This window comes from Eretmochelys imbricata, chromosome 25 (assembly GCF_965152235.1).
Source record: "Eretmochelys imbricata isolate rEreImb1 chromosome 25, rEreImb1.hap1, whole genome shotgun sequence".
Taxonomy (NCBI): domain Eukaryota; kingdom Metazoa; phylum Chordata; order Testudines; family Cheloniidae; genus Eretmochelys; species Eretmochelys imbricata.
Genome location: NC_135596.1, coordinates 10,899,463 through 10,923,631, shown reverse-complemented (window position 1 = coordinate 10,923,631; position 24,169 = coordinate 10,899,463). Strand labels below are relative to the sequence as shown.

Sequence of the window (24,169 nt, the reverse complement as noted above, 5' to 3'; positions counted from 1 at the left end):
TCGGGGATCCTGGCTGCCGGGCGTGAGGTTTCTCTCGGCCAGCAGAGGCTGAGCCTATGGACTAGCAGGGCAGAAACCTGGACCTGGACTCTGTAGTCAATGGGGAGCCCATGCAGAGTGGAACCCAGGGTGCGCACCAGGCAGGCTGCTGCCTTTTTCCCCAGCTGAAGCCTTTTCTCAAGGCATGCGGCCTCATTCCTAGATAGCCTGAATTTCAACAGTCAGGCCTGGAGCGCGCAAAGGTGCCGATCACTGTGGCAGAGCCTAAATCTAGTAGCCCGGGATGCAGCCTTTCAGCCAGGCGCAGCTGGAAGGGGGATGTTTTCCACTGGCCGGGCTACCCTAGGGTGGATGGATTTGGGCCAGCGCACCCCACCAGTTCTGGTCAGACGCGGGGGCATTAGATCCGTGGGAAACTGCGACACTCTCCATCCCCCCGGTCTTTGTCCTGCAGGTTTTGTGAGCTTCGACAACCCGTCCAGTGCCCAGACTGCCATCCAGGCCATGAACGGCTTCCAGGTTGGAATGAAGAGGTTGAAGGTTCAATTAAAACGGCCCAAGGACGCCAGCCACCCCTACTGACAGCGTGCGAAGCCAGGAGTCAGTGCTGCAGCACAGGTAAAGCATCAGACCTCCCAGCTCCTGCTCCTCCACCCAGGTCCACCTCCATCGCGGCCCTGTGATTCTGCTGCTGAGAGATCGGTGCCAGAAGCATGTGAACCAGCTCTCAGTTGTTCGGCAGCCCCAGTTCATCCTGACTGCCCTGCCGTAGAGCTGGGTATGAACCCCGAGAGATTGTTTTCAGGTGGTGCGCGTGACATGGGCTTAGACTACGGCACAGTCTCCCCAGGTAAGTGGTGGAAGCTACAACACTTGGGTCATTTAAAAATGGCCTGAAGCATTGACTGAAGGGAATAATCCAGCTGTGTGGAGTAGACGGGACCAAGGGTTCTTATGTCCTAATACAGCCAGCAAGACAAAGAGCTTCACAGAATCATAGAATATCAGGGTTGGAAGGGACCTCAGGAGGTCATCTAGTCCAACCCCCTGCTCAAAGCAGGCCCAATCCCCATCTAAATCATCCATCTCTGCTTTCTGTGGACACCGGGGCAATACACTGGGTTAGGAACAGGGAGCTGGGGTGAAGCACCATTTCTGCTGTTTAGTTTGGACGTGGTTTGAACGTCTGTGGTGACAGCTTGTTTTTCTCTTTTGGCTACCCTAGGATGGAGGGGTTTTGCTAGCTAGGGCCCCGGTGGGAGGGTTTGGAGCACTGTGGAGTTTGCTTGGCATCAGGGACCCAGCGAATGCTGGTTTTTGCAGCCGTTCCCATGTGAGAAACCCTTCTCCCCTGGGACACTGCAGTAGGAACTCGAGGGACGCCGCAGCTTCAGCAGGGACATGATTAGCAGATGATGGACGTCAGCCACCACTGACGCCTGGCCGTCCTCTCATACTGGGTTTGGTAATTGCTTCGGCTGCCAGCACAGAGGCGTCCACTTGCACTAGTGTTACTGCACCATGCGGGGCTGTCCCTCTCCAACACTCGAGTCATATGTGTCTACTAGGTTGGGGCGATCGGTTTAACCCCCATCACAGAGCATGTTCCGGGCACTTCGTGCTGCCACAGGACTGAAGGCAATGGAGCCCTGTCTACGCTGGCAGCCAAACCGGTTCTCAGCCCGGCGTCAGCCGTACTCCCTCAGTGTGGGTCTAGACCATGTATGAAGGCTTATGAGTCCGGTACAGCCTTTCAGCTAATGAAGCTGTCCCTTCACAGGGATCCAGTGGTGTTGGGTTCAGTGCCTTCAGACCGCTGAGCTGAGGGAAGGCTGGAGGGGTGGGGAGATCTGCAGCTGACCCCTAATAACATGGGGTCACGTTCCTCCAATGGAGAGGAAGGATACATTTGAGCAAGGGCAACGAGAAGCCTTGGTGTTAACCTAGCGCCTCCTAACCTCCCACCCTCTTTTCATGCAGGCAAAGGAACCGTCCAGAGGAAGAAGAATTTCTGCTTCAAACTGATTTCAGGAGAGGCCAGTAAATTTAAGAACTCTTTTGACACCGCCCCTTTCCGTCCCACCCCGCCCCCTACCCCGAAAACGTGATGCTCCGAAGAGAAGAGACACTTTGGAAGGCTTGACATCGGCCCAGCTGCTGCCGCCACCACCATTACTGGGGGAGGAAGGGGCCAGAGAAGTAGACACTCCTGGGGACCAGGCTGCCTTCTGCTCGGGATAGGCGTGGAGTGCCGTGGACCAAGAAAACACAATTGTTGCGTCTCTAGGTCACCACAGCAACTCACGGGATTTTGGCTTTCACCCTTTCATATATAAATATAAATATATATATAATATATATATATATATACAGTCTCTATTTTTTTTTAACGTAAATCACAGGACCAAACTTTTCCATTCAGAGACTCCCTCCTCCTCACCTCCAGAGGGGTTAGGGTTACTGCTGGGACAGCGCCTCCTCTACGGGGACTGCACAAGGGCCTGGACACTGTCAGAGAATGTGGCCACGGGGAGATCCTCTCTCCACTTGGTATTAGCAAGCGGTGAGGAGAGAGCGAACTATATACCTCCAGGAATGGGGCAAGGCCAACTCAAGATTCACTCACCCATCAACCTTAGCACCAGCTTGGTTAAGGATATTGAGAGCTCTCAGTCTTACTCCTTAGAGGGCTTCTGCAGACCAGGCCACTGGAATTTGGCTCTGAAGCCCGTCTTGAGCACTCCTGGAATGGGAAATAAGCTACCTTTACCCTTCATCTCCGGCAACAGCAGACCTTCCCCGTGCTCAGCAAAGAACCCTTGACTTTCATCGTTCTCCATGGCAACAGGGAATTTTCCCAACCTATCAAAGGCGAGCGCTGTAATCCTACAGCAGAGAGATGGAAGCCTGAAATGGCCTCCACGTTCCGGCTAGAACATAGAGCTGTTTATCAAGCGTTAGCATTTCCAAACCAAACATTCCATTGGCGATGATGTTTACTCCAGTTGATGACCTCTTAGCCCCTCCGCAAGGCTTTTCAGAGCAAATGCACGGAGGATAACATTGTAAAAGAGGTTGTTTTGTTTTTTTCAGCATTCCCCCCCCCCACCATCCAAGGACAAATTATACAGTATGCAGCATATATAGATAGATATAGATATAGATATAGATACACTTAAGCACAGAACCCAGGTCCGAGTTTGGTTAATTGGAGCTCCCCTAAAGTAGGGATCGTACGGACAAGCAGCATCCATTTAACAACTTGAAACAGTCCCTTTAAGGTTCTACCAAAATAAGTTTAAGCAAAAGAAAAAAACAACTTCTGAACAACTATTCCAGAGTTTGATAATGTGCGAAGAACATTCCTGTGCGTGTCTGCGTGTGTTTGTGTGTGTCTGCGTGTGTTTAAACAACATCAGCAGAGGGTTGGTGGGGAAAGACCGATGTAGCAGTTTTAGAGGAGAGCTCTGAGGACTAAGTTTCTCTTGGGACCTTTATAATCTGTCGTCATTCTCCAGATTCCCATGTGCCGGTGTTCCCCATGCTCTTTAAGAAGGTACGTTTGTGGCTCTTCACCAACCCGCGCTGTCTGATTCTGAGAGCACATGAGAGAAAGGATGAAGTGTTGAAAGCTTGTGCGTTTCTATCGTCCATGTTTACTGATTGTAAATACCATTTTTATACTTAACATCTATTATGTACGTGATTTGTACGATGTTCTTTATTTCTGCTACAAGTGATTTCATGAAGTTTGAACTTTAATCAAATTTTGAACAAAAAAAATTACCAACAAACAACAAAACGGAAAAAAAAAAAAAAGGACTTTGGAAATTTTAGGTTGAGCTGGTTTGAACTAAGTGTCTAAGATCAGTTTCTTCCCTCACAGTTACCAATGTGACCGATCCGGTGTTGCAGGTGAGATTCAAGCTATGTCTTAATGTCAAACTCCTCGCTCTGGTTGAAAGAATCTGAAATTTATTTAATAAAAGTTTTACTTGTTAAGTAACTGGTTTTTGGCTGTTGGTTGTGTCCAAATGGTTTGACGACAGACAGGATGGCACCAGATTAATAAAGCATTTAAATACAGGCTTAAGTCCATCCCTATGCAGCAAATCAGTTGGGATACATCTGCACTGCAGCTGGGAGATGTGATTCCCTCAGCTCAGGTAGATGTACCCACGTTAGCTTTAATTGAGCTAGTGCACTAAAGATAGCAGCATGGCCATGGCAGCAGGAGTGTTGTGATGTGGGCAAGCCACCAAAGCACCTACCTAGGACCTCAAACAGGCTCATACTTGAGCTGCTTGCCCAAGCCACCAGGCCACTCTGCTGTTTTTAGCACACTCACTTGATCAAAGCTAGCGCATGTGTGTTGCCCCAAGCTGGGTTTTACGTCAGCCAGCTGCAGGGGCACGATACCCTTAAGCACCCGGCTACAGTCAAGCATGTACTTAAGGTCCCTCTCTATTCAGCAAGACCTGGAGAATTGGAAACGAACAGAAAGTAGGGTCCAACTTGGGCTGTATGCCAGCAAATTTCCTTATAAACAGGCATCCCTAAAGGGCAGTAGCTCTCTAGGATGTTCGATGGCACCATCCCCATAATGTCTGCATGCTGCCCCAGCACCTCTCACTGTATTGGTGCCCCCAGCCCCGGTGAATGCTGGAGGACCGGGAGTGGCAGCATTTGTGTTTCAGAGCTGGGGACATGGAGAAAAGGACCTGAACTGCCTCTGAAACCCAACCGCATCACACATGCCCCAGTGAAGCAGAACCGGGCCAGGCTCAGTGACCTACACAATTAGCTACATCAGCTAAAAGGCTAATGGGCTGTTCTTTAAGCCACTGTCTTCTCTCACTCATTTAATTTGTTAGTTACAAAGTAAGGCTGTTTTATTTTTAACTGTGATTATTTCCCAGAGCAGTTCTGTACATAAAATGGACCAGCCCTTTAGGACTCAAACTCGAAGATGGCCCATCTATTAACTTAGACCAGAATATCTGAGCATGGCAAGAGAGAGAGAGAGAGAGAGAGAGGGGAAAAAAGCAATTTCAACCCTCCTCTGATCTGTAGCGTAAGGTAAGCGGGCCTGTGGTCAGACCAGGGCAGCAGGATCTTGTGTTCGCTATTAGCTCAGCCCGGTGTGTTGCATGTTTGTTTCAATTTCCTCTTCTGAAAATGGAGTTGACATTTATTTTCCAGGCAGGCCTTGTTTATAAAGTGCTTTGAGATACTCAAATGAAAGGTGTGCAAGGAAAGCAAAGGATGATGGGAAAATAAGGGCTCTATAAGGCTAACTTTTAATGTTTTCCCCTCAAAGTCATGGTGCTCCTGGCCGAGGCTTCCTATGTGCACTTATTGTTCTAGTTTATGTTTAAACAGCAAAAGCAACAGTATGGAGACCGTTTTTCCAATCGCCGTGTGATGCACTCAAAGGATGATTACAGTTTTGTGGGGCCCTGGGCCAGAGCAAGTGGGACCCCCTCCCTACCCCTTCTGTCTGCAGTCCCATTCCCGCCCCCCGCCCCGCCATGCTCCTGCCAGGGAAATGGGGTCAGGGCGTAGGGGCTTGCCCTGCGCCCCCCCCCCTAGACTCGGCACTCCTGCCGGGGTGCATGGTTGGGGCAGGAGCACCAGGTGGGTGGGCGGAGAGGGGCAAGCCCCCGTGCCCTGATCCTGCTCCCCAGCAGGAGAGCCAGATGGGAGGAGGGAGCAGGGTCGAGGCATAGGGGTGCCAGTTTTTCCAGGGCCCCCCCAATTGCCCAGGGCCCCTGGCTCTGTTGGCCCAGTGGCTAATCCACCACTGTTGCATCGGTCAGTTATCTCACATCTACATGCCTTTGTTTACTGCAACCGTCACGGAGCTCATAGGGGAGACTGAGGATTGCGTATGAAGCACTTTGGAGGTCCTTAGGCAAAGAATTATTGCCGAGAGTGGCTGGACGCTTGTCCCATACTGGCCGGGTCAAGCCCCAGCCGTGCTCTTGCATGTTCTAGTCCTGGGCGGTTTCGCCATTGACAGTGAGCAGCTGAATAGAATCCCGGTGAAAAGGGAGGGCGGGAGGGAGGGAGAGGGGAGACTGGAGCCCTACCATGCAGCCTGGTACAATACTCCACCCACTGGCTCGGGCAAGATGTCCTCACACATCAACACGGGCACAGCTCTAGGGCTGCAGCCACCGGCCTAGGACAGAGGAAAAGGGGCTGCAAGGGGAGGCAAGAACGTGCAAGCAACACGCTGCCTGCTGCAGCATTCATTCCAAGACCAGCTCACCTAGCAAAACGTTTTGCTACCCTCGGCTGGAGGTGGGGTAGCAAGGGAGAGCCCAGTGCAGTGGCAGGGGGGGCCACCCCCCCATCGGATCCTGCCAGAGACCATAGGTACGGACACAGGGCGGGCAGCCCCTCTCGCCACCGCTGCTCTTTTTGGTCCACCCGCTTGTGCAGAGCTACTTCAGGCATGTTGCAAAAATGCAGCTTGAGCCCGGGCACCTGCTTAGCCTGGCCTAGATCACGCTGCAGGGTACAGAGTGACATGGCAGCAGAGGGGAAAACTGGGCTAGGGGCTGGTGAAGGCCTCCGATGAATGACCAGGCTCCAAGCGTGGAGGCTGCTTCCTGCTGAGAAGGGAAGCTCTCACTCTGCCTTTCTTCTCATGCCATTTGTTGCAGAGGGCATTACATCTATGCCTTTATATTGCAGGACCAGCAGCCCTTGTACCTGAGCACATCGGGGATCAGGCTGCAGGCTCAGGCCATTTGACTCCTTCCCTGCATACAGGCAAGAGACCACTGACCCTTTAAAAAACAGCGGTTTAATGACAATTGAGGTTAAAATGCTATTAACAGCTGGTTGGGGGGAGGTTTATGAAGTCCACAAAGAACAGCTGCGTGGAGGAACACCAGTTGTACAGACATTTACAGGCTGGAGAGCACAAATCTACACATCTTAGCAGTGATAATAAGAGAAGCTGCTTCTTCAGGGTCAGCAGCTCCCAAATCCACAAAGGCTCTATCTGGGCTTGGGCTAGCTGAAGCCACGGAGCGTGTGTCTGGGGTGGAGCAGGCTACGGGCATGAGCCATCGTGACCATTTCACAGGCTAGACAGTTCTGCGGGAGGAACAGCGCGAGAGTTCCCCCTGCCCCTTCCTACCCCAACCGGCAGCTTTCCTCAGGGGCACTGGAAAGCAGCCAGGTTTCAGGGCGTAGTTTCCTGAGGCACGTGGCTACCTGCAGAGAGGGCTTCTTAGTTTGCTTTGTTTCTACAGCCATGGCTCTGGATTTGGAGCGCAGAGGAAACAAGGGGTCACTTCCAGTAACAGCCCCAGCCGTGTAGTATCCCCGCCCAATTTGCTCATCATGGCACAGGGAAGCTGAGCGCTTGGTAAGAACACCAAGTCAGCATGGGGTCAACCAAGGAGCACGGCAGCCATGAGATGGCAGAGAAATCCCTCGAAGGGCCAGCAGTAGGGAAAGCTGGAGGAGGTTCTATCTGGAGGACGGGGTGGGGAAGGAATGAGGGGCCTTCTGCTCGCACATCAGTGACGGAGAAGGGGTCGGTAAGCAGGTGCTATGGATGGGGGCAGCATTTCCCTCGGAGCTGGCCAGTTGAGAGTCTGGCCAACCTCCTAAGCAGCAGCCCTGGCAAAGCAAGAGCCAATGCTGGTCCCCAACTCTTGCTCACAAGGAAGGGGGGGCAGCTGTGGCTTATGGGCTTCAGTGGGGACCAGAATATCTGAGCAAGCCGCACTTCACCTTCAGTTAGCAACGGAGAGTGGGAGTCAGCTGGACCAAGCAGGCCGGCTTGGTGGGAGGAGAATTTGGACCCTCCACTCTGCTCCAAGGCTGGGAGGTGCCAGGGGCTTCTCTCTTCCTATACTGGGGCCCAATATTGGCAAAAGATCCACACTCATTAGCAGCACCAGAGCAGCTTTAGGAAGGCAAGACCGCACCAGACTAACGAGGCAGCGGGCTGCCCAGGCCCCGGAGCACCAGTGGCCACGTTAATAGCCTTGGACACAGTATGCAACTTGAGTCTGCTGGGGTACAGCGCCTTCAAGTCTTCCAAGGCCCCGTAAGCAGCCATGGAGAACTCAGGGTCCCCCGTGGTGAGCAGGTCAAAGACGCAGGACTGGAAATACACGTCCTCCACCTGCAGGATGTGGCGACACTGCTCGGTGGCCATCTCCACCGTGTAGGCCCGTCGGGAGCTGGGCCAGAGCGGGCTAGAGCTCGCCAGGCTCAGCCTGTGCTCCTGGATCAGCTCGTTCTTCGGGCAGCCATGCAGACAGAGCTGGAGGCCGACGCTCTCCTCCGAGAGGTTCAGGGTCTCCTCCGGCACACGGATGGCGAAGGTGAGGTAGCGGCCCACTTGGCGGATGATGACGGTGCTGCCAATGTAGTTGGCCTGGATTTCCACCTGGCCGGCGTCCGGCTTCTCCAGGATGCGCAGGCTGCTGGCTCCCTCCTGCCACCCTCCGGTTCTTGTGCCATCACTGAACGCCAGCGGTAGGTCCTCTGTGGTCGCCTGATAAACCTTCTGCTCCGTGCAGCCCTGATAACTCTTAAAGATCAGCGTGATCTGCAGAGGAGACGGAAAGCAATGAGATCAGCCTGGTGAAAACGCAGCCCGGTCCCCACCTCCCACTGCAGCTATGTCCACTAGGGAAAGGCACCGGGCGATGTGGCAGCTCATAATAAGGCTTCGGGCATAGGCACTGACTCCATGGGTGCTCCGGGGCTGGAGCACGGGGAAAACATAGTGGGTGCTCAGCCCCCACCGGTGGGCCCCATCAATCAGCTCCTCCCTCTCCCCCACCCCAGTGCCTCCCACCCGACGAGGATCAGGGAGCTGGGGCCAGGAGCAGGGTCACGGCTCTGGGAAGGGGGTACGTGGACAGGGGTAAGGGGGCCGAGGCTGGGCGCAGAGCCCTGGGTGCAGCGCTATTAGGGGGGACACTGGGCACGGGGCTGGCAGCAGGAGCCAGCAGCTGGGGCCGGGGCCAGGAGTGGACCTGGGTGGCACTCCCTTCCCGCCCCCCCATGGGGCCTGGCCTGGTCCCCAGCTGTGCGGCGCCCCACACTTTGGGGACCTCTGCCCTAAGCCATCTGTTCTCTACTTCCCAGTGACACATTCCACTAAAGCTGAAGCTTGCCCCCACCACTGTGCTCTAAAAGCCATAGGGGTGGATCGTGAGGAACCCAGGGCCCGCAGAATATCTATTCTGCTCGAGACACCTTGGCTCAAGTCGCTTCAAACCTGGCGGCCAGATTGCTGAGGCCACTGGGCCCAGAACTGCTTATTTCCGCACACAACCTTAAAGACCCGCTCGTAGCTGCAGCTCTCCTCCGGGCACCACAACCCTCCGCTGGCACATCCAGCTGCCAGGACAGGGTTCTACCGAGCATAGCGAGTGCTAATAAATCACGAAGTTCATCATTGCTTCTAACTCCGACCTCGTCTGCCGTCAGAGCCAACGTCACTTTTGGTAACCGGCGGGATGTCAACCTGGCGAGTCTCTGGGCCGGCGGATGTCCCCACGGCCTCAAGCGTGTTCACAACGGCTCACTCAGCAGAAGGGCTAAGTGCGGGCGGAGGCTGACCCGAGCTGGGCTATCCCAGCCAACGTTGAGGTGTGGGGAGGGGAAGCTTCCCAGACTCTGCTGTGCCTCTTCTATGGTTAGAGACCGTCAGAGTCCAGTGAGGCCAGCCCCGAACTCACTAGGGACAGCAGTTGTTTCAAGGCTCCAGAACAGGTTTAAACTTAGGCAACAAGAGGCCATCAGCACCGTGCCCTTGTCTGGCGGCAAGGGAAGCCAGGTGCCAGCCGGATACCTGCTACAGGACAGGATATTTGCCTTCATCTCTGAACAAGGCCTAGCACATGGGTAGGGCCCTTCATTTTCCGTTTTTATTTTTTTTAATTTTTCTCGGGAATGGATCAGTGTTTATTATAAAACAGGTGAAAATCGGGGCAAAAAAATATTAATAATTTTTTCTGGGTAAATATTGGGGTTTATTTTAGATTAAGGCTTTGAATTCTGTTCATCAATGTGGTTTGCCACCTCTGTGTTTAAGAAAACAGTATTTCTCTAACCCCCAACTAAAACTTTTCATTTGAATAAACAGTTTACTGCAGTAGACTTAGGCCATGTCTACACTAGAAAGTTAAGTTGACTTTATGGAAGTCGACATTAAGCCTCCGACTGAAGCAAGTCGATCTTGCTTGTCCACACCATGCTCATTGTGGCGGCGGAGTGCATCCTCACTAGCAGGGCCTGCATCAACGCCCGGAGCAGTGCACTGTGGGTAGCTATCCCTCAGGGCATGTAGCCAAGGGGAATTTTGGGTTGGGCTTGCAATGCCTTATGGGACCAAAACATTGGCACGGGTGGTTAGGGGAACAGGGCGTTAACCTCCCGTGACACACTTACCTCCCTCCCTCCCTGAAATCAATAGCAAACAATCGAGCCTTTTTCATAAGGCTGGGTTAGCTGCGTGGACGCCAAAGCACGAGAAACATGGACCCCGCTGAGCTGTACTCCGTTGTTCTGAGCATTACAAACATCTCGCGCCTTATCCTGCAGTATTTACACAGCTGATACAAGAGCTGCCACATGGCACAATGTGATGCCACCCTGCTGGAAGACACAGAGCAAAGCAATTCACAGTTGCTGGTGACAGTCAAGCATCACCTTGACACTGTTGAGCACCATTTCTGGGCCTGGGAAACGAGCACTGACTGGTGGGACTGCATCGTTATGCAGCTATGGGATGACGAGCACTGGCTGCAGAACTTTTGAATGCGTAAGGCCACTTTCCAGGAACCGGGTGAAGAGCGTTCCCCGGCCCTGAAGTGCAGCAATAGTAAAATAAAAGCTGCTCTGACAGCGGAGAAGCGAGTGGCGATAGCTCTGGGGTAGCAGTCTGGCCTTGCAAGCTTCCAGTCAGTGGGGAACCAATTTGGAGTGAGTAAATCTAACATGGGATCTGTTGTGATCCAAGTTTGCAGGGCCATTAACAGACTTCTTCTAAGAAGGGTAGTGATTCTGGGCAACGTGCAGGACATAGTGGATGGTTTTGTCTCGCTGGGGTTCCCTAACTGCGGTGGGGCAATAGAATGCATATCCCTATCTTGGCACCAGACCACCTTGCCAAAGAGTACATAAACTAAAAGGGGTACTTCTCGAGGGTATTGCAAGCGCTAGTGGATCACAGGGGCTGTTTCACCGACATCAACATGGGAACACAGGTCTGTTCAGAAAGCTGCAAGCAGGGACTTTCTTTCCAGACTGAAAAATAACCATTGGTGATGTTGAAATGCCAATCGTGATCCTGGGAGACCCAGCCTGCTCCTTGCTTCCATGGCTCACAAAGCTGTACTGCTGTACTGTACTGTTCAGCAACCTGAACAGCAGTAAGGACCAGTTCTACCATAGGCTGAGCAAGTGCAGAATGGTGGTGGAATGTACCTTTGGACGTTTAAAAGGTCGCTGGTGCTGTTTGCTTACTAGGTTAGACCTCAGTGAAAGCAGTATCCCCATTGTTATTGCTGTCTGCTCCACAATATCTGTGAAACAAAGGGAGAAAAGTTTCCGCTGGGGTGGGGGGGTTGAGACAGATCACCTGAGCCAATTTTGAACAGCCAGAAACCAGCGCAATAAGAACACATTGAGGAGCTCTGTGTCTCCAAGAGGCTTTGAAAACTAGTTTCAGCAATGAGCCAGAGTAATGTGACACTTATCTGTGTTGTTCCCTACCAAGCTGTCCCCTTCCTTGCATTTTCTCCCCTGTAAACTGCACCCTCACCAACCATCATGTGTTGAATGAATAAAGAGCCTTTTCTCCTCCATCTGTTAAGTTTTATTATGCACACAAGCACATAGAGACAGCAAAGATAACCTGGGGGCAAAAGGGCTGATAACACTGTGGGGGGAGAAACAAGGAAAGCTTGCTTACAGATGCACTGCAATAACAATTAAAGGTGTAGGAATGGGCACCTTCTGGTCCTTGTACCCTCTGGTGTTGAGTGCAAGAGATACAGAACACACCCTGTCCCGTCCCCGTCCCCCCCCACACACACACCTAATAGGACTTTTGGGGGAGGAGGATGTAGAACTGGGCGATGATGGCAGCAGGTTCAGCATTGGCTGCAGCAGGACTCTTGCATCCAGCTGCCTTTCATGAACCTCAACCAGACGCCTCAACATGTCTGACTGCTCATTCATAATCCGCAGCATCTCTTCCTGCATCCTCTCCTGTCCTCCCTGTCCAGCTCCATGTTCTCGGACAGTGCAACCCTCCATGCTCTAAGTGCCATCTTCTCACTCTCAGAGGCGCGCGTTAACACATTGAACACGTCCTCCTGAGTTTTTTTCCGCCTTCTAATCTGGGAAAGTCTCTGTCCCAGTGTGGAGGATGTGCCAACAGACTAGGTTTCTGCTGCAAAGCACAAGGGTAGCATTGACGGTGCTTACATAGTTTCTGGTGCAAGGTAAACTTTTTTGGTTTTGTTTTTAAATAAAAAACCACCCCTCAATGCACTTCACTGCAAGCCACAACGTAATTGCAACCGCTGGCTATTGCAAGTGTTGGTTCGCTGCTCCAGCTAGGGTGAGTAAGACCACGAGGCACGGGCGAGAGGCTTTGTGCTACTGCTTTTGTGAAGATATCCTTGGAATCACAGGTTGGAACTTGAGAAAAGCCCCCTTTCCCTTAGCAACCTGGATGGTGCTTGAGGACAGGCACCAGGGTAAAGCCGCCCCAAATAGTTTGGTTTTTTTACAAAAGCAGCACCCGGTTGAGGGGGGAAGGGAGACAAACAAGAAGCTGCCACCCCTACCCCCTTCCTTTTTCCGCCCCAATTCTGCTTGTGATACACGGTGATCCCTTCCAATCACAACCACGGCACGTTTGGGAAAGTGTGGTGGTGTGACCCATATTTCACCAAACGGTGTGGATTACTTGCTGAATTATTTGCGGTTTAAGGGCTAGCATTGAAAGCTTCCCTTGTTTCCCATAGGTGACCCTATGCAATATCACTCTCCTGAGGGTAACAGAGGCAGCAAGGGAGCAGATGCTGCAAACGTCTGGGTACAGACCTGGTCCATATGCTGCAATGCTCTGTGTTGCAATGATGCCATCAGAGTGAATACTGGAATGGCACGGGAAAGCGTCCTACTGGGGTGAACAAAAAAAGGCAGCCCCTCCCAGAAACCTTCTGCAAAGGATTGCAGGGTACCTCTATGAAAGCTTCCTGGAGATCTCCATGGAGGATTCCCGGGCCATCCCCATGCACATAAACAGTCTGTTTCAGGGAGCACCCTCTGCGTAGCTGGAGTGGCCATCAATACCCATTACACCTACGTTTTTGTTCAGATTAAACATAAAATATAATAGCATGTAACCCCTACAGTTTGACTGGAAATGTGGTCTCACCAGAGATGCCTTTCCCAGCATCACACTCCACCGCCAACTGGTCCTGTGTAGGGTTGGGCTCCAGGGTTAAAAACAATTCTTGGCTGTCGGAGAGAATGGATCCTCTGCTTGCCTGCCTCACATTCTCCTCCTCATCAACAATGTCCTCCTCGTTGTTGCTTGAGGTCGCCCAGGAGGTCTCCACGGGGCGTTTTGGGGTAGTGATGGGGTCGTTGCCGAGAATCGCATACAGCTCCTCATAGAAGTGGCATGTCTGTGGGGCAGAACCAGAACGGCTGTTCGCCTCCCTTGTCTTCTGGCATGCTTGCCGAAGGTCCTTTATTTTCACACGGTACTGCTGCCTGTCCCTGGTGTAGCCCTTCTCCCACATGCCCCGCGTGATCTTGGCATAGATGTCAGCGTTTCTTCTGCTGGATCGGAGCTCTGCCTCCATGGACTCTTCTCCCCACACAGCGATAAGATCCACCACCTCCTGTGTGCTCCATGCTGGAGCGTGTTTGGGGCCTTGAGTCTCCATGATCAGCTGGGCTGGCGAGCTCTCCACACTGATCAAACAGGAAATGAACATTCAAAAGTTCCCGGGGCTTTAACAGGGGAGTGACTGTTTCCTGTGTAACGTGCAGTGGAGTTGAAAGTGCTCTCCACAGTGGTCACAGCGGAGCACTGTGGGACACCTCCTGGCTGCCAATTAATTTGAATTACACAATGCCTTGTCTACACTATCCCCATGTCGACGTGTGGATGTCAAATCAAGCACTACGCCTCTCATGGAGGTGGAGTACAGAAGTCGACTTTACAGGCCACTTAGGTGGGCGGAAGGGACTCGGTAGTGTAGACACGTACATTATTAGATCCACTTAATGTGGCTTATGTCCACCTAAGTTTGTAGTGTAGACCAGACGTGTACTATTAGCCTATAAATATTTACATTTAATAATTGGGCCACACAATTTGCAGCGCATACACTCAACTTCATTCTTTTCCCATTTTTGTTTTTTTTTTAACTTTTGAAAACTTCCTTGTGTTCTGAAATGTATTCTGAGACAGATTTTCATTTTCTTCCCATTTTAGTGTGTCAAATCTTTAAACCGTTATCTGCTAACAGCTTGAAATGTGTACATGGCGGGTGTGAGATTCATCAGTACATTCAGATACGCACGCACTTCAGAGCTTGCGTGCGGGCCTGTTTATTGTGTGTATCTTCCAGACTAATACAGAGCCTCATTTCAACAGGCAGCTTTGTGTATACACACAGACTAATGTATTATCGTAATACAGATATCTCATGCAATGTATTGTATGTTCCTAATAAAACCAGTTATTTTTTATACTTAAAAGATACAAAAGTAGGGTGAAAATCAGAAAGAAAAAAGAATACTTTCTGTAAAGCACAGATAAAAATCGCTTTAAACTGAAAACGAAGGGGCTTACACATGGGGAAGGCAGGTAAGGACAACAAGTGCCCTAAAGGCTTCAGCATGGCACACTGTTATCAAACTCCAGTCTACGCTAGTCGTTCTCAAGCTGGGGTGTGCCAAGCTGCTGCCCCCACCTCTTATTATTTGTGTCTCCGTAGCACCTAGGAACGCCAGCCATGGGCCAGGACCTTTCTGTGCTAGGCGCTGCATAAACAGAACAAACTGCCAGTCCTGTTCTGTTCATTCCCTCTGGGGCAGCTGGCATTGGTCACTGCCGGAAGTCAGGATACTGGGCTGGATGGACCTTTGGTCTGACCCATTATGGCTGTTCTTATGTTCTTACAGTCCTGTCCCAAGGTGCTTACAATCTACCACAAGCCACTCTTCCTCCTGGTTCTAGACCCATCCACGCCTCATGGTTTCCAGGGACTTTGACCAACTAAACTAGAGAGAATCCTTCCTTCCTTCCTGCTACTCCAAGCAGCATTTTCTCTCTCCCTTTGTGGGGGGTGGAGGGCTTCTTTGGTGTCTGTTCATTCACCCATTACCAGCTCGGCAGCTGAAACAATCAGCAGAGGAGGGGATGTCAACCCACAGGAGGGCAGAAATAAGCAGTCTAGGAGATCGTGGGTGGGGGAGGTAGGTGGGGGCCTCAGTCATCCACAAAGGGAAATCAGTCCTTAAGGAACGGAAAGCCCTACCAGCACCACGAAGAACTGAGCAGCTGACATACAAAGATGGGGACTGTAATTAAGCCCTGCCCTGTAACTGGTTTATTTTCCTCCCTCACCTCCTTGCTACTGCCCCGAAGTGCCCGTTCCCGGGAGCCACGCCCTGCAGACGTGGCAGGGAAGATGGAGACTCAAGACTGAAGGGAAGGTGAGTTGGAAAGACGCAGTCCTCAGTGAGGCACCCGAGAACCACAGCCTTCCCCCAGCCTGACCACCTATCTAGCTGCCCGCCTCCAACAGCATTTGCTATGGAGCATGCCCTGACCTCCCCTCCTGTCCTACAACACCCGAGCGATTGTCTCCCCCGCTCGGCTGCTGGGTAAGCATTAACCTCGACGATTAAGACTCATCCTTTCTTCGTTGTGGTAGCCACAAGTAGACCGAACGTATCAGGGTCCACGCAGGGTGCTCTGCCCGTTAAAGCTGGACCCAGAATGCAGGCAGACGGCCCAGAGTCTAAATCAACCACCAAGAAGCTGAAGCACAGAAGGGGAAAAAAAACGGAAAGAAAAAAAAACACCTCCCAGCTTTCCTCAACTGGAGAAGACCCAGGAGGAAACAGGAGGGTTGCCCCTCTGAGCGGGTGCCCGACACCAACTCTTCAATGTTGCGGCACTGGCAGGAGCCCCTGCAATGAGGCGGGTGGAGAAGCAGCTGAGGTGGTGCCCAGGTGAGAGGTCGGAGCTGCAAAACAGAACAGAGGCCCCCAGGCTCTCAAGCTCAGCTGGGTAGCAGACGCCTTCCTGAGACCAAAACACACCTCACCCCGGCAGCAGGAGACCCCAAGGGAGGTCAGGACGGAGGATGTGGGGGAGGCAGAGCAGAGTGGGACAAACAGAAGGTGGAAGCATCTGCAGAGTTCGCCTTTAATGAGAGCCAAAGAAGTAGCAGCAGTGGCCGTGAGCCGCAGCAGCAACAGGAAAGCAGGATGGGGCTGGAAGGGAATACAAACAGGAGAAGATCTGCTGAAAGGGAGGGAGAAACCAACCCGGGGTCGGTAGAGGTAAAGCGCCCAGGAGAACTATAAAGCAGCAGTGGCCAAGAAAAGCCAATGCCCTGAAAGAAGGGAAGGAAAGTGAGGGAAGTGGGCACGAGGGACTGAACAAGGAGGTGGTATCACACAGATAGCCACTGCGAGTGTCTCCGTGGCCAGGAGTCAGGGAGTTCTATGGCAGGACCAAAGGCACGCGAACAGGGGAGAGAAGCTCTTGGTTTGCTCTGTATGGCCAACAGAGGGGGGAAAATGGTGCACAGGCAGGATCAAACAGCTTGTTTTCCTGTCAGACAGGAGACCCCGAAAGGTAGCGTGGCCTAGCAGACTGATCAAGGGGCTGGGAGCCAGGAGAGCTCCCCAGCTGTGTCTTGAGCTCTGCCCTGACCATCTCGTTCCCCGGCTGGCTAGTGACAGCTATTGCACTTCCAAAGATACAACCCTCTCTAACGCTTCACTCTGCTCAACCCGGCTACTGAAAAAAGCTGGTCACCGACCAAACAGAGAACACCACAGAGGGGGCGGATAACAGCCTCCCTGCAAGCGCAGAGCAAAGGGAGCTGGAGAGGCCAGAAAGCTATGAAGCCCACAGACGCAGAGGAGCACAATTCCTAGGCTGCTGGTCTAGTCTGTGCAAAAGGCGACCCTTCCTGCATAAAGCTACCGACTCCTGACACACTAATGCAAGAAGGGGTAGAATGGCACAGGGCCTCGGTGGATTGGAGATGGGGTATGGAGCCTTTAGGCCAGTGGTTCTCAACCAGATGTTCGGGGTCCTAGGGGGACCGTGAGCAGGTTCCAGGGGGTCCGCCAAGCAGGGACAGAGTTAGACTCGCTGGGGCCCAGGATAGAAAGCCAAAGCCCTGCCACCCAAGGCTGAAGCCCAGGGCCCTGAGCCTTGCCATGGGCTGAAGCAGAAGCCTGAGCAACTTAGCTTCATCAGACGCCCTGTGGCATGGAGCCACGGGCCACTGCCCTGCTTGCTGCCCCTTAATGCCAGCCCTGGCTTTTTATATGCAGAAAACCAGCTGCGGCACAGGTGGGCCATGGAGTATTTAATCACATGTTGGGGCGGGGGCGCGGGTGGCCTCAGAAAGATAAAGGTCGAGAACCCCATGGGTTCTAATCCCAAACTGGGGAGCAGAGTTTAGGTTGTTTCCATCAGACGTGTGCAGGGAACATGACCCAAGTGAATGGCTTTATTCCTAGAAAGCGGATTTGTCCATCACAAAACCCGCCGCTTCCCACACCCCGGTATTCACCATGGCCACAGCCCCTGGTGCTCGTGCCTTAGATCATGCAGCAAGGCAGAGAAGCCTGCACGGCCAGGGAAAGATGCTTGCATGGCTAATGTTGGTGCTGTGCCCTTCCATCAGATCAAAGAGGGAACCTGTGGTGTGCCATGTTGTCAGGCCCATGCTACCCACATGCATGAGTTAACACTTCCAGAAGCAAGACGGGAGAATGTGGTTGTTGGGATTTTCATACTGAAGCTACGTTATCCCAGAGCAACAAGCAGAAACTGTTGTCGAAGCAGCTAGACAATCGCAGCAGTCACACACAGCGCTGGAGATGAAAGCCAGTTTTGATCAAGAAGGGATGTTAGCTGGGACACTGGAGTGAATCATACTTTGCCCTGAGCCCATCTCTCCTCTGGGGATCTCAAAGAGCTTCACAGAAGGAGTGTCTCAGATTAACTAGCCCACATTCACACCCCAAGTCAGGGCCCGAGCTGAGAACCGAGTCCTGCTCCATAGCATGACCCGAAAGAGGGTCCTGGCAGGGGTTTTATTCTAGTCCAGTTCTGCTACTGCGCTCATCAGTGCAGCATCTGAATACCTGCCCGTGGTACACTAAGAAATACGAGCAACATCTGTCACAAATCACAATTCCTCTGCCATCCAGTAGGTCCTTGACTGTCTTTCTGTAGGCGGGGAGAAGGATGTAGGACAAGGGGTTTTTAAACAACGATTTTTAATCTTCCACTTGGAGTATTGCCAAAGCCACCCACCTCCGACCAGGCTGGAAGAAAAGCTTTTCACCCTCAAGACTTGAACTGTACAGAGGGTTTGGGGCTACACAAAGCCACCCAATTCCTCAGCTCCAGCTGGCAGGAGTTCACAGATGCACTGCCTCTCCTCCCTACACTTTGTCCAACTCTAGAGATCTCAAAACAAAACTCAGTTGCAATCAGATTCACTTTTCCCATCCGTCACTTAAAACCCTGAAGTGAAGCCAGGCTTGCCTGAAGGTTTGGGAACCAGTCCTGAGTTTGTCGCAAAACTCGGCAGGTTTGGGGCGCTTACATACGGAAGGTTTGCACAGCTCTGTTATGGAGGCAGGCCCTCACCATCCCACGGGGCCCAAGGACACCAGCTGAACCTTTAATGCAGTCCTGTAATTACGGAAGACCATGGTAACATGACAGACCTGCGAGAAAGGTACAGAACAAACACACAATTCTAAGCCCCCATCTAGCGGAGGCTGTTTCTCAAGTACACGCTCTGAAATTCACTTCCTCCGATGACCACAAGGGGGTAGCAGATGACCACAGCAACTTAGTCCCTCCTAACAGAAGCTAAAGGAGAAGGGTGGGGAGTTGGGGGGGTGGTTGGTTTGTTTGTTTGTTTGTTTGTTTGTTAAAAAAGTGGTCTGATTACCTTGCTGGTGGCAGTGGCACTGGATCCCAGAACAACTGGGACGTTGGTGACCTGGACTGACAGGTACTGATTGTCTATTAGCGGCCAAGCTCCCTCCACTTTACACGTCTGAAACTCATCTTTAAAGGTCCTTAAATGAGGATCCCCAAATAATCCACAGTGGGCAAATTTCTTCTGAAAGCCAGATCTGCTCTCATAGCTGCAGAGCTCTGAAACCAGAGGGTCCGGTGTGCCGGGGGCGTTCGCTGAGGAGGTCGGCCCGTCGCTGGAGCAGTTGTACTGCGTAAAGAGTTCCTTGATCCGGAAGACGGCCGAGTGATACACCAGGTCTCCCCGGCAGGATTTGGCTGTCTTTCTGGTGCACACCGAATACGCCCGCAAGGCAATGCAATAATCCACGTCCAGCGGCGTCTCCTCTGGCAAGGCATGGTTAGGAGATGTGGAAGCCACGTAGTCTGCATTACAGCGCTGGATTCGGCACTGCTGGCAACGCACTGCAAGGAGAAAAGGTCATTCTGATCAACAGCAAGCAGCTGATGGGTGTCAACGATCCACCCACTAACTAGCAACTAGAGATCTAAGGTCTGCCCTAAGCACAAGTCATATAAAGACGGATCTTTCCCTCCTCCCGACACTGCAATGAAAGCTCCTATCCAGGGGCTTAAAACAGAAGTCCTATAGGTAGAGAAAACACAGAAGCCAAACTCTTCATGACAGCTTTACGGAGATATAGATGCTGCCTACCGGCTCTTGTGACCCATCAACACCAGTACTGCTTTGCACTTAAGACAGCGCGCCATCTCCAAAGCACTTTACCAACCTCGACCATCACAATACTCCTGAGACAGACAAGGACTAAGTCAAGAGTTAAGTGTCACCAGCATTTTCTTATGTTTTTTATTAAAAAACCTCCCCCCCCCCCGCAAGGTGGGACAGAGCAAAAAACATACTACAAACATACATAAGACAGCATCAGGCAATGCAATGCAATGACTTGCATTCACTTTTCATATACATACTATACAAAAGTGGCAAAACTATCACTGAAATTTACCAGCCAAGTCACAAGATTGACTGCTTGCTTTTGCCATTATGAAGAGAAAGAAAATAAATCAGGATTTACTTGCTATTCAAAATAAAGTTCCACGCCTCAAGTGAACAGAATTTTGAAAGGCTGGTTTATATCCACCCACATTTCATCAAGCCTGTAACGATCTGCAAGGCGGCTAGACTACTGTTATTCTTCCTACTTATATTCAGAAATATCACTGCACTGTGTGTGTGTTGTGTTCTTATACACACAATGCTACGCTGTTTGCTACCCTGAATCAGCACTCAAATGTTAAAGGACAAAATGTGAGTTATTAAATTCATCCAGTATCCTCCCTGGAGGCAGATATCAGCAATGCAGCAATTTTAGACCCAGCATGCAAATCTGTACTGATTAGCTGCAGATCTTAAACACATAATATCCACCTCCCTGGAAGCATCTCACAGCCGTGTGTGAACACACTGCTGTCACAGATTTAGCTAAGTTTTACATTAAGGCACAAAACAGCTCTCCCTCCAACTCAGGGAAAAGAAGAAAAGTTACTTTCTTTAGCTATACTTTCTATACTCTCAGGGAAAAGTTACTTTCTATAGGCTTCTCGGCAATTAGAATCAAGAACTGTGGATGGAATATGGGAGTTCAGATTCCTGAGTTCTGTTCCCAATTCTGCCACCATCTTCTCTGCTTGGGGGGGAAGGAATCACTCAGGTTGAAGTTTTTAAAATCACCCACTCATTTTGGATGCCCAATTGGAGCCTGACTTTCCGAAATGCTGAGCACCCATAACTTCCAACGAACTCCGTAACAGCACTGGGTGCTCAGCATCTCAGACGTCAGGCCCTAGGCATCTCCATTGGAGCACCCAAGAACTGATGCACCCAAAATTAGTGCACATTTGATATTTTTGACCTTTGCCTCCATCTGTAAAATAGGGATAATTATCCACCTTCCTAAGGGCTCTGAGCCACATGCGAAGTCTGCTAGGAGCGAACGTGCGTCATTCACTGCATTCCCCACCTAAGTCTGCCTCGTTTGCACTTTGATGGCTTCGCGCAAGCACAATTAATTGTATTTTAAAGACTCTGCTCAGCATATTGTGCTGTTTTTTGCTTAAAAGCCAATACTAAAGAGAGACGCTTCATTCCAATCGCCTAGGGATTTTCATAGGTACAGCAAAGGGGGAAACAGCTGACGTCTATTAAAACTACAAGTTCATAGATAGAACCACAAAGATACAATGACCTCTGTTTCCCCTTCTCACTTTAGGTTTAAACCACATCTTAATGCTTTGTAAAGAACAAAGTTAGTACATCTTACACATACACAGCCCCTTTGTGGGGTAAATTCACTGCAGGGCGGAGGGCTCAAATGAAGCCCCAGCTCTCTTTCCGCATCATTAGTCTTCACGCAGGGTGCAAGAGTGTCTTGTGCAAACCCTCTACCTACTGGGCTGTATTTCATGTTTAGTTAGCAGAAATCCCCTGCGACAGCAGGAGCTATCAGGTGGATCACTCCTCTGCCCACCAGGAATGGCAGTGCCCACACGCCCATGGGCAACAGAATTGGGCCCAGAAGCAGGGAGGGCTGGGAAAGTCCTGGCCTCCCAGTTGGACCTTCAAGCCCCAGGAGGTTTTATTGGTTAGTGCCTTGGGGTCCGGAGAAGCAGGCAGTGGCGAGGACAGTGCTGTGCAGCCCCTGCCAGGGAAGGGGGTCCCCAGCCCAGGGGATGGAGAGGGAGCTGACCCAGCCCTCCTTGGGCCGCTGTCCCTGGCTGGCCCGCCGGCAGCAGAAAGGCGCCTCTGTGCTCCAGGCAGCCGCCTTGTTTGCTTTGGCAGGAGCTGCACGTTCGCGCCTCATAGAAAAACAAACCTCCCAGAAAAGGCTCATCCACCCCCACAACACGCCCCCCAACTAAGCTGAGCATCCAGGCTTCTCCTCAGCACACCCCACAGAGGGGTCCCCAACTCAGGCACACCCTGAAGCTCCCCCATACTGTCCCCCAATAAGGCATGTGTTTTGGGACCGCCCTCCCCCTTCCAACCATGTTCCACCACCAAGGGGGGCCCGGAAGAGATCCCAGCTCCCAGACAGCAGGGTCCCCAAAAGAGGCACCTCTCCCACCAGGCATGTGCTCTGGGCTCTCCCTTTCCCCCCATGGGGGCCCCTCAGCCAAGGCACGTGTTCAGGTGCTCCCTGCAGCCCCTCAAATGAGACACCTGCCTGGGTACCCCCTGACCCAAGGCATGAGCACCCCCAGTTCCCAGAACACCCCCAGCCCATCTCCAGCTGCTCCCGTCAGCTGACTCTCCCCAGCCCCTCCCCTGAGTTTCCATTCCAGTTCCGACCCCCTCCTTCCTAGCTCAGCTCCCCTCCAGTTACCCAGCCCCTTCCCCTCGCTGCCCCAGTCCAGCTCCCCCCTTCCCTCCAGCATCCCCAGTCCGGCTCCCCCTTTCTCTCCTCCACCTGCTCCAGTCCAGCTCCCAGCATCTCCAGTCCAGCCCCACAACCAGCTTCCCTGGTCCGTCTCCCCCATTCCCCCAATCCAGCTCCCCTCAGTCCATCTCCCCTGCCCAGGTCCTGCTTTCCCTCCCTCCACCTGCCCCAGTCCAGCTCCCCCTCAGCATCCCCAAGCCAGCCCCCACCGACCCGCAGCATCCCCGGTCTGGCTGCCCCCTCCCCAGGCCGGGTCCCCCAGCATCCCCAGTCCAGCTCCCCCTACCCCCCCAGCATCCCCTGCCCGGGTCCCGCTTTCCCTCCCTCCACCTGCCCCAGTCCAGCTCCCCCCAGCATCCCCAAGCCAGCCCCCCACCGCCCCGCAGCATCCCCGGTCTGGCTGCCCCCTCCCCAGGCCGGGTCCCCCAGCATCCCCAGTCCAGCTCCCCGCACCATCCCCAGCCCGGGGCCCCCTTCCCACCTGCCCCAGTCCAGCATCCCCCAGCCCCGGTCCCGCTCCCCAGCTTCTCCAGCCCGGTCCCCCCAGTATCCCCGGTCCGGTCCGGTCCGGCTCGGCTCGGCTCGGCTCCCCTCCCACTGGCCCCGATCCAGCCCTGCTCCCCGGCCCGGCTCCCCCGCTACCTGCGGCCGGCGGGGCCAGGCACACGGACACCAGCAGCACCATGCTGAGCAGAGGCCGCCGCCGCGGCCCCCGGAGCCGCTCCACAGCCGCCGGGGGGAGGCTGCCTGGCCCCATAACCATCCAGCCATCGGCCCGGGAGCCTCCAGCTCCGAGCAGAGCTGCCCCGTCCGCCGGCCGGGGAGAGACTGCGGGGTCCGGCCGCCTCCCTCACCCCAGCGCCGCCAAGGGAGCCGCAGAGGGAGACCGGCGATCTGCATCTTAATAAGGCTGCAGCCAATGGGAAGGCAGCCAGACCAGGCTAATCTGCATATTCATTATCCTGCCACCAATGGGCCCGAAAGCTCAGCCCCCAAATTCGTATAGTCAATTGCCTCCAACCAAGAGGGCAGCTCCAAATGTGAAGCTCCAGCAAATAGGGAAAGAGCCAGACCAAGCTAATCTGCATAACCATTAGCCTTTCACCAATGGGACAGTACCTAGGCCCAGCTGATCTGCATATTTATTACCATCCAGCCAATCCGATTCCACCTTGGCGGTCTTGTTTCACAGCGCTGTCCTTCAAGACACAGGGAGCTGGTATTGAGGGCAATGGGGAGGGGGCAGCTGCTGCAAGCCAGGTCTGATGAAGCTGGGGGGTGGGGGGGGGAAGGGATACACCTGGGGATGGGGCAAATATTTGCCTTAGGAGTTCACCAGGTGGCACCACATGGCATGTATTATAGTATTTTATCTGTGGGGTGAGGGACGGACACCTCCACATACAGGGGACCTATTCCCCCATGACCCCTTACAGGGGCTTTCTCT

The 24,169-nt window shown here is 52.8% G+C and overlaps 2 protein-coding genes across 13 annotated transcripts in view; one reads left to right on the top strand and one right to left on the bottom strand.

Moving 5' to 3' along the window:
- Positions 1–582, top strand: part of CELF5 (CUGBP Elav-like family member 5) — a 55,662-nt gene extending 55,080 nt beyond the window's left edge. For all 12 annotated transcript variants that reach the window (XM_077841778.1, XM_077841774.1, XM_077841770.1 and 9 more), the window contains one exon: positions 455–582. In XM_077841778.1, coding sequence (XP_077697904.1) covers positions 455–582 — 128 coding nt within the window. The remainder of the gene's footprint in view (positions 1–454) is intronic.
- Positions 583–7,912: 7,330 nt separating this feature from the next.
- On the bottom strand, positions 7,913–23,485 carry LOC144280072 (repulsive guidance molecule A-like). Its single transcript, XM_077841779.1, has 3 exons — positions 23,365–23,485; positions 19,239–19,732; positions 7,913–8,581 (listed from the first exon to the last, which is right to left on the bottom strand). Exons 1-3 carry the CDS (start codon positions 23,483–23,485, stop codon positions 7,913–7,915), a joined length of 1,284 nt encoding a protein of 427 aa, XP_077697905.1.
- Between the last annotated feature and the right edge of the window lie 684 nt (positions 23,486–24,169).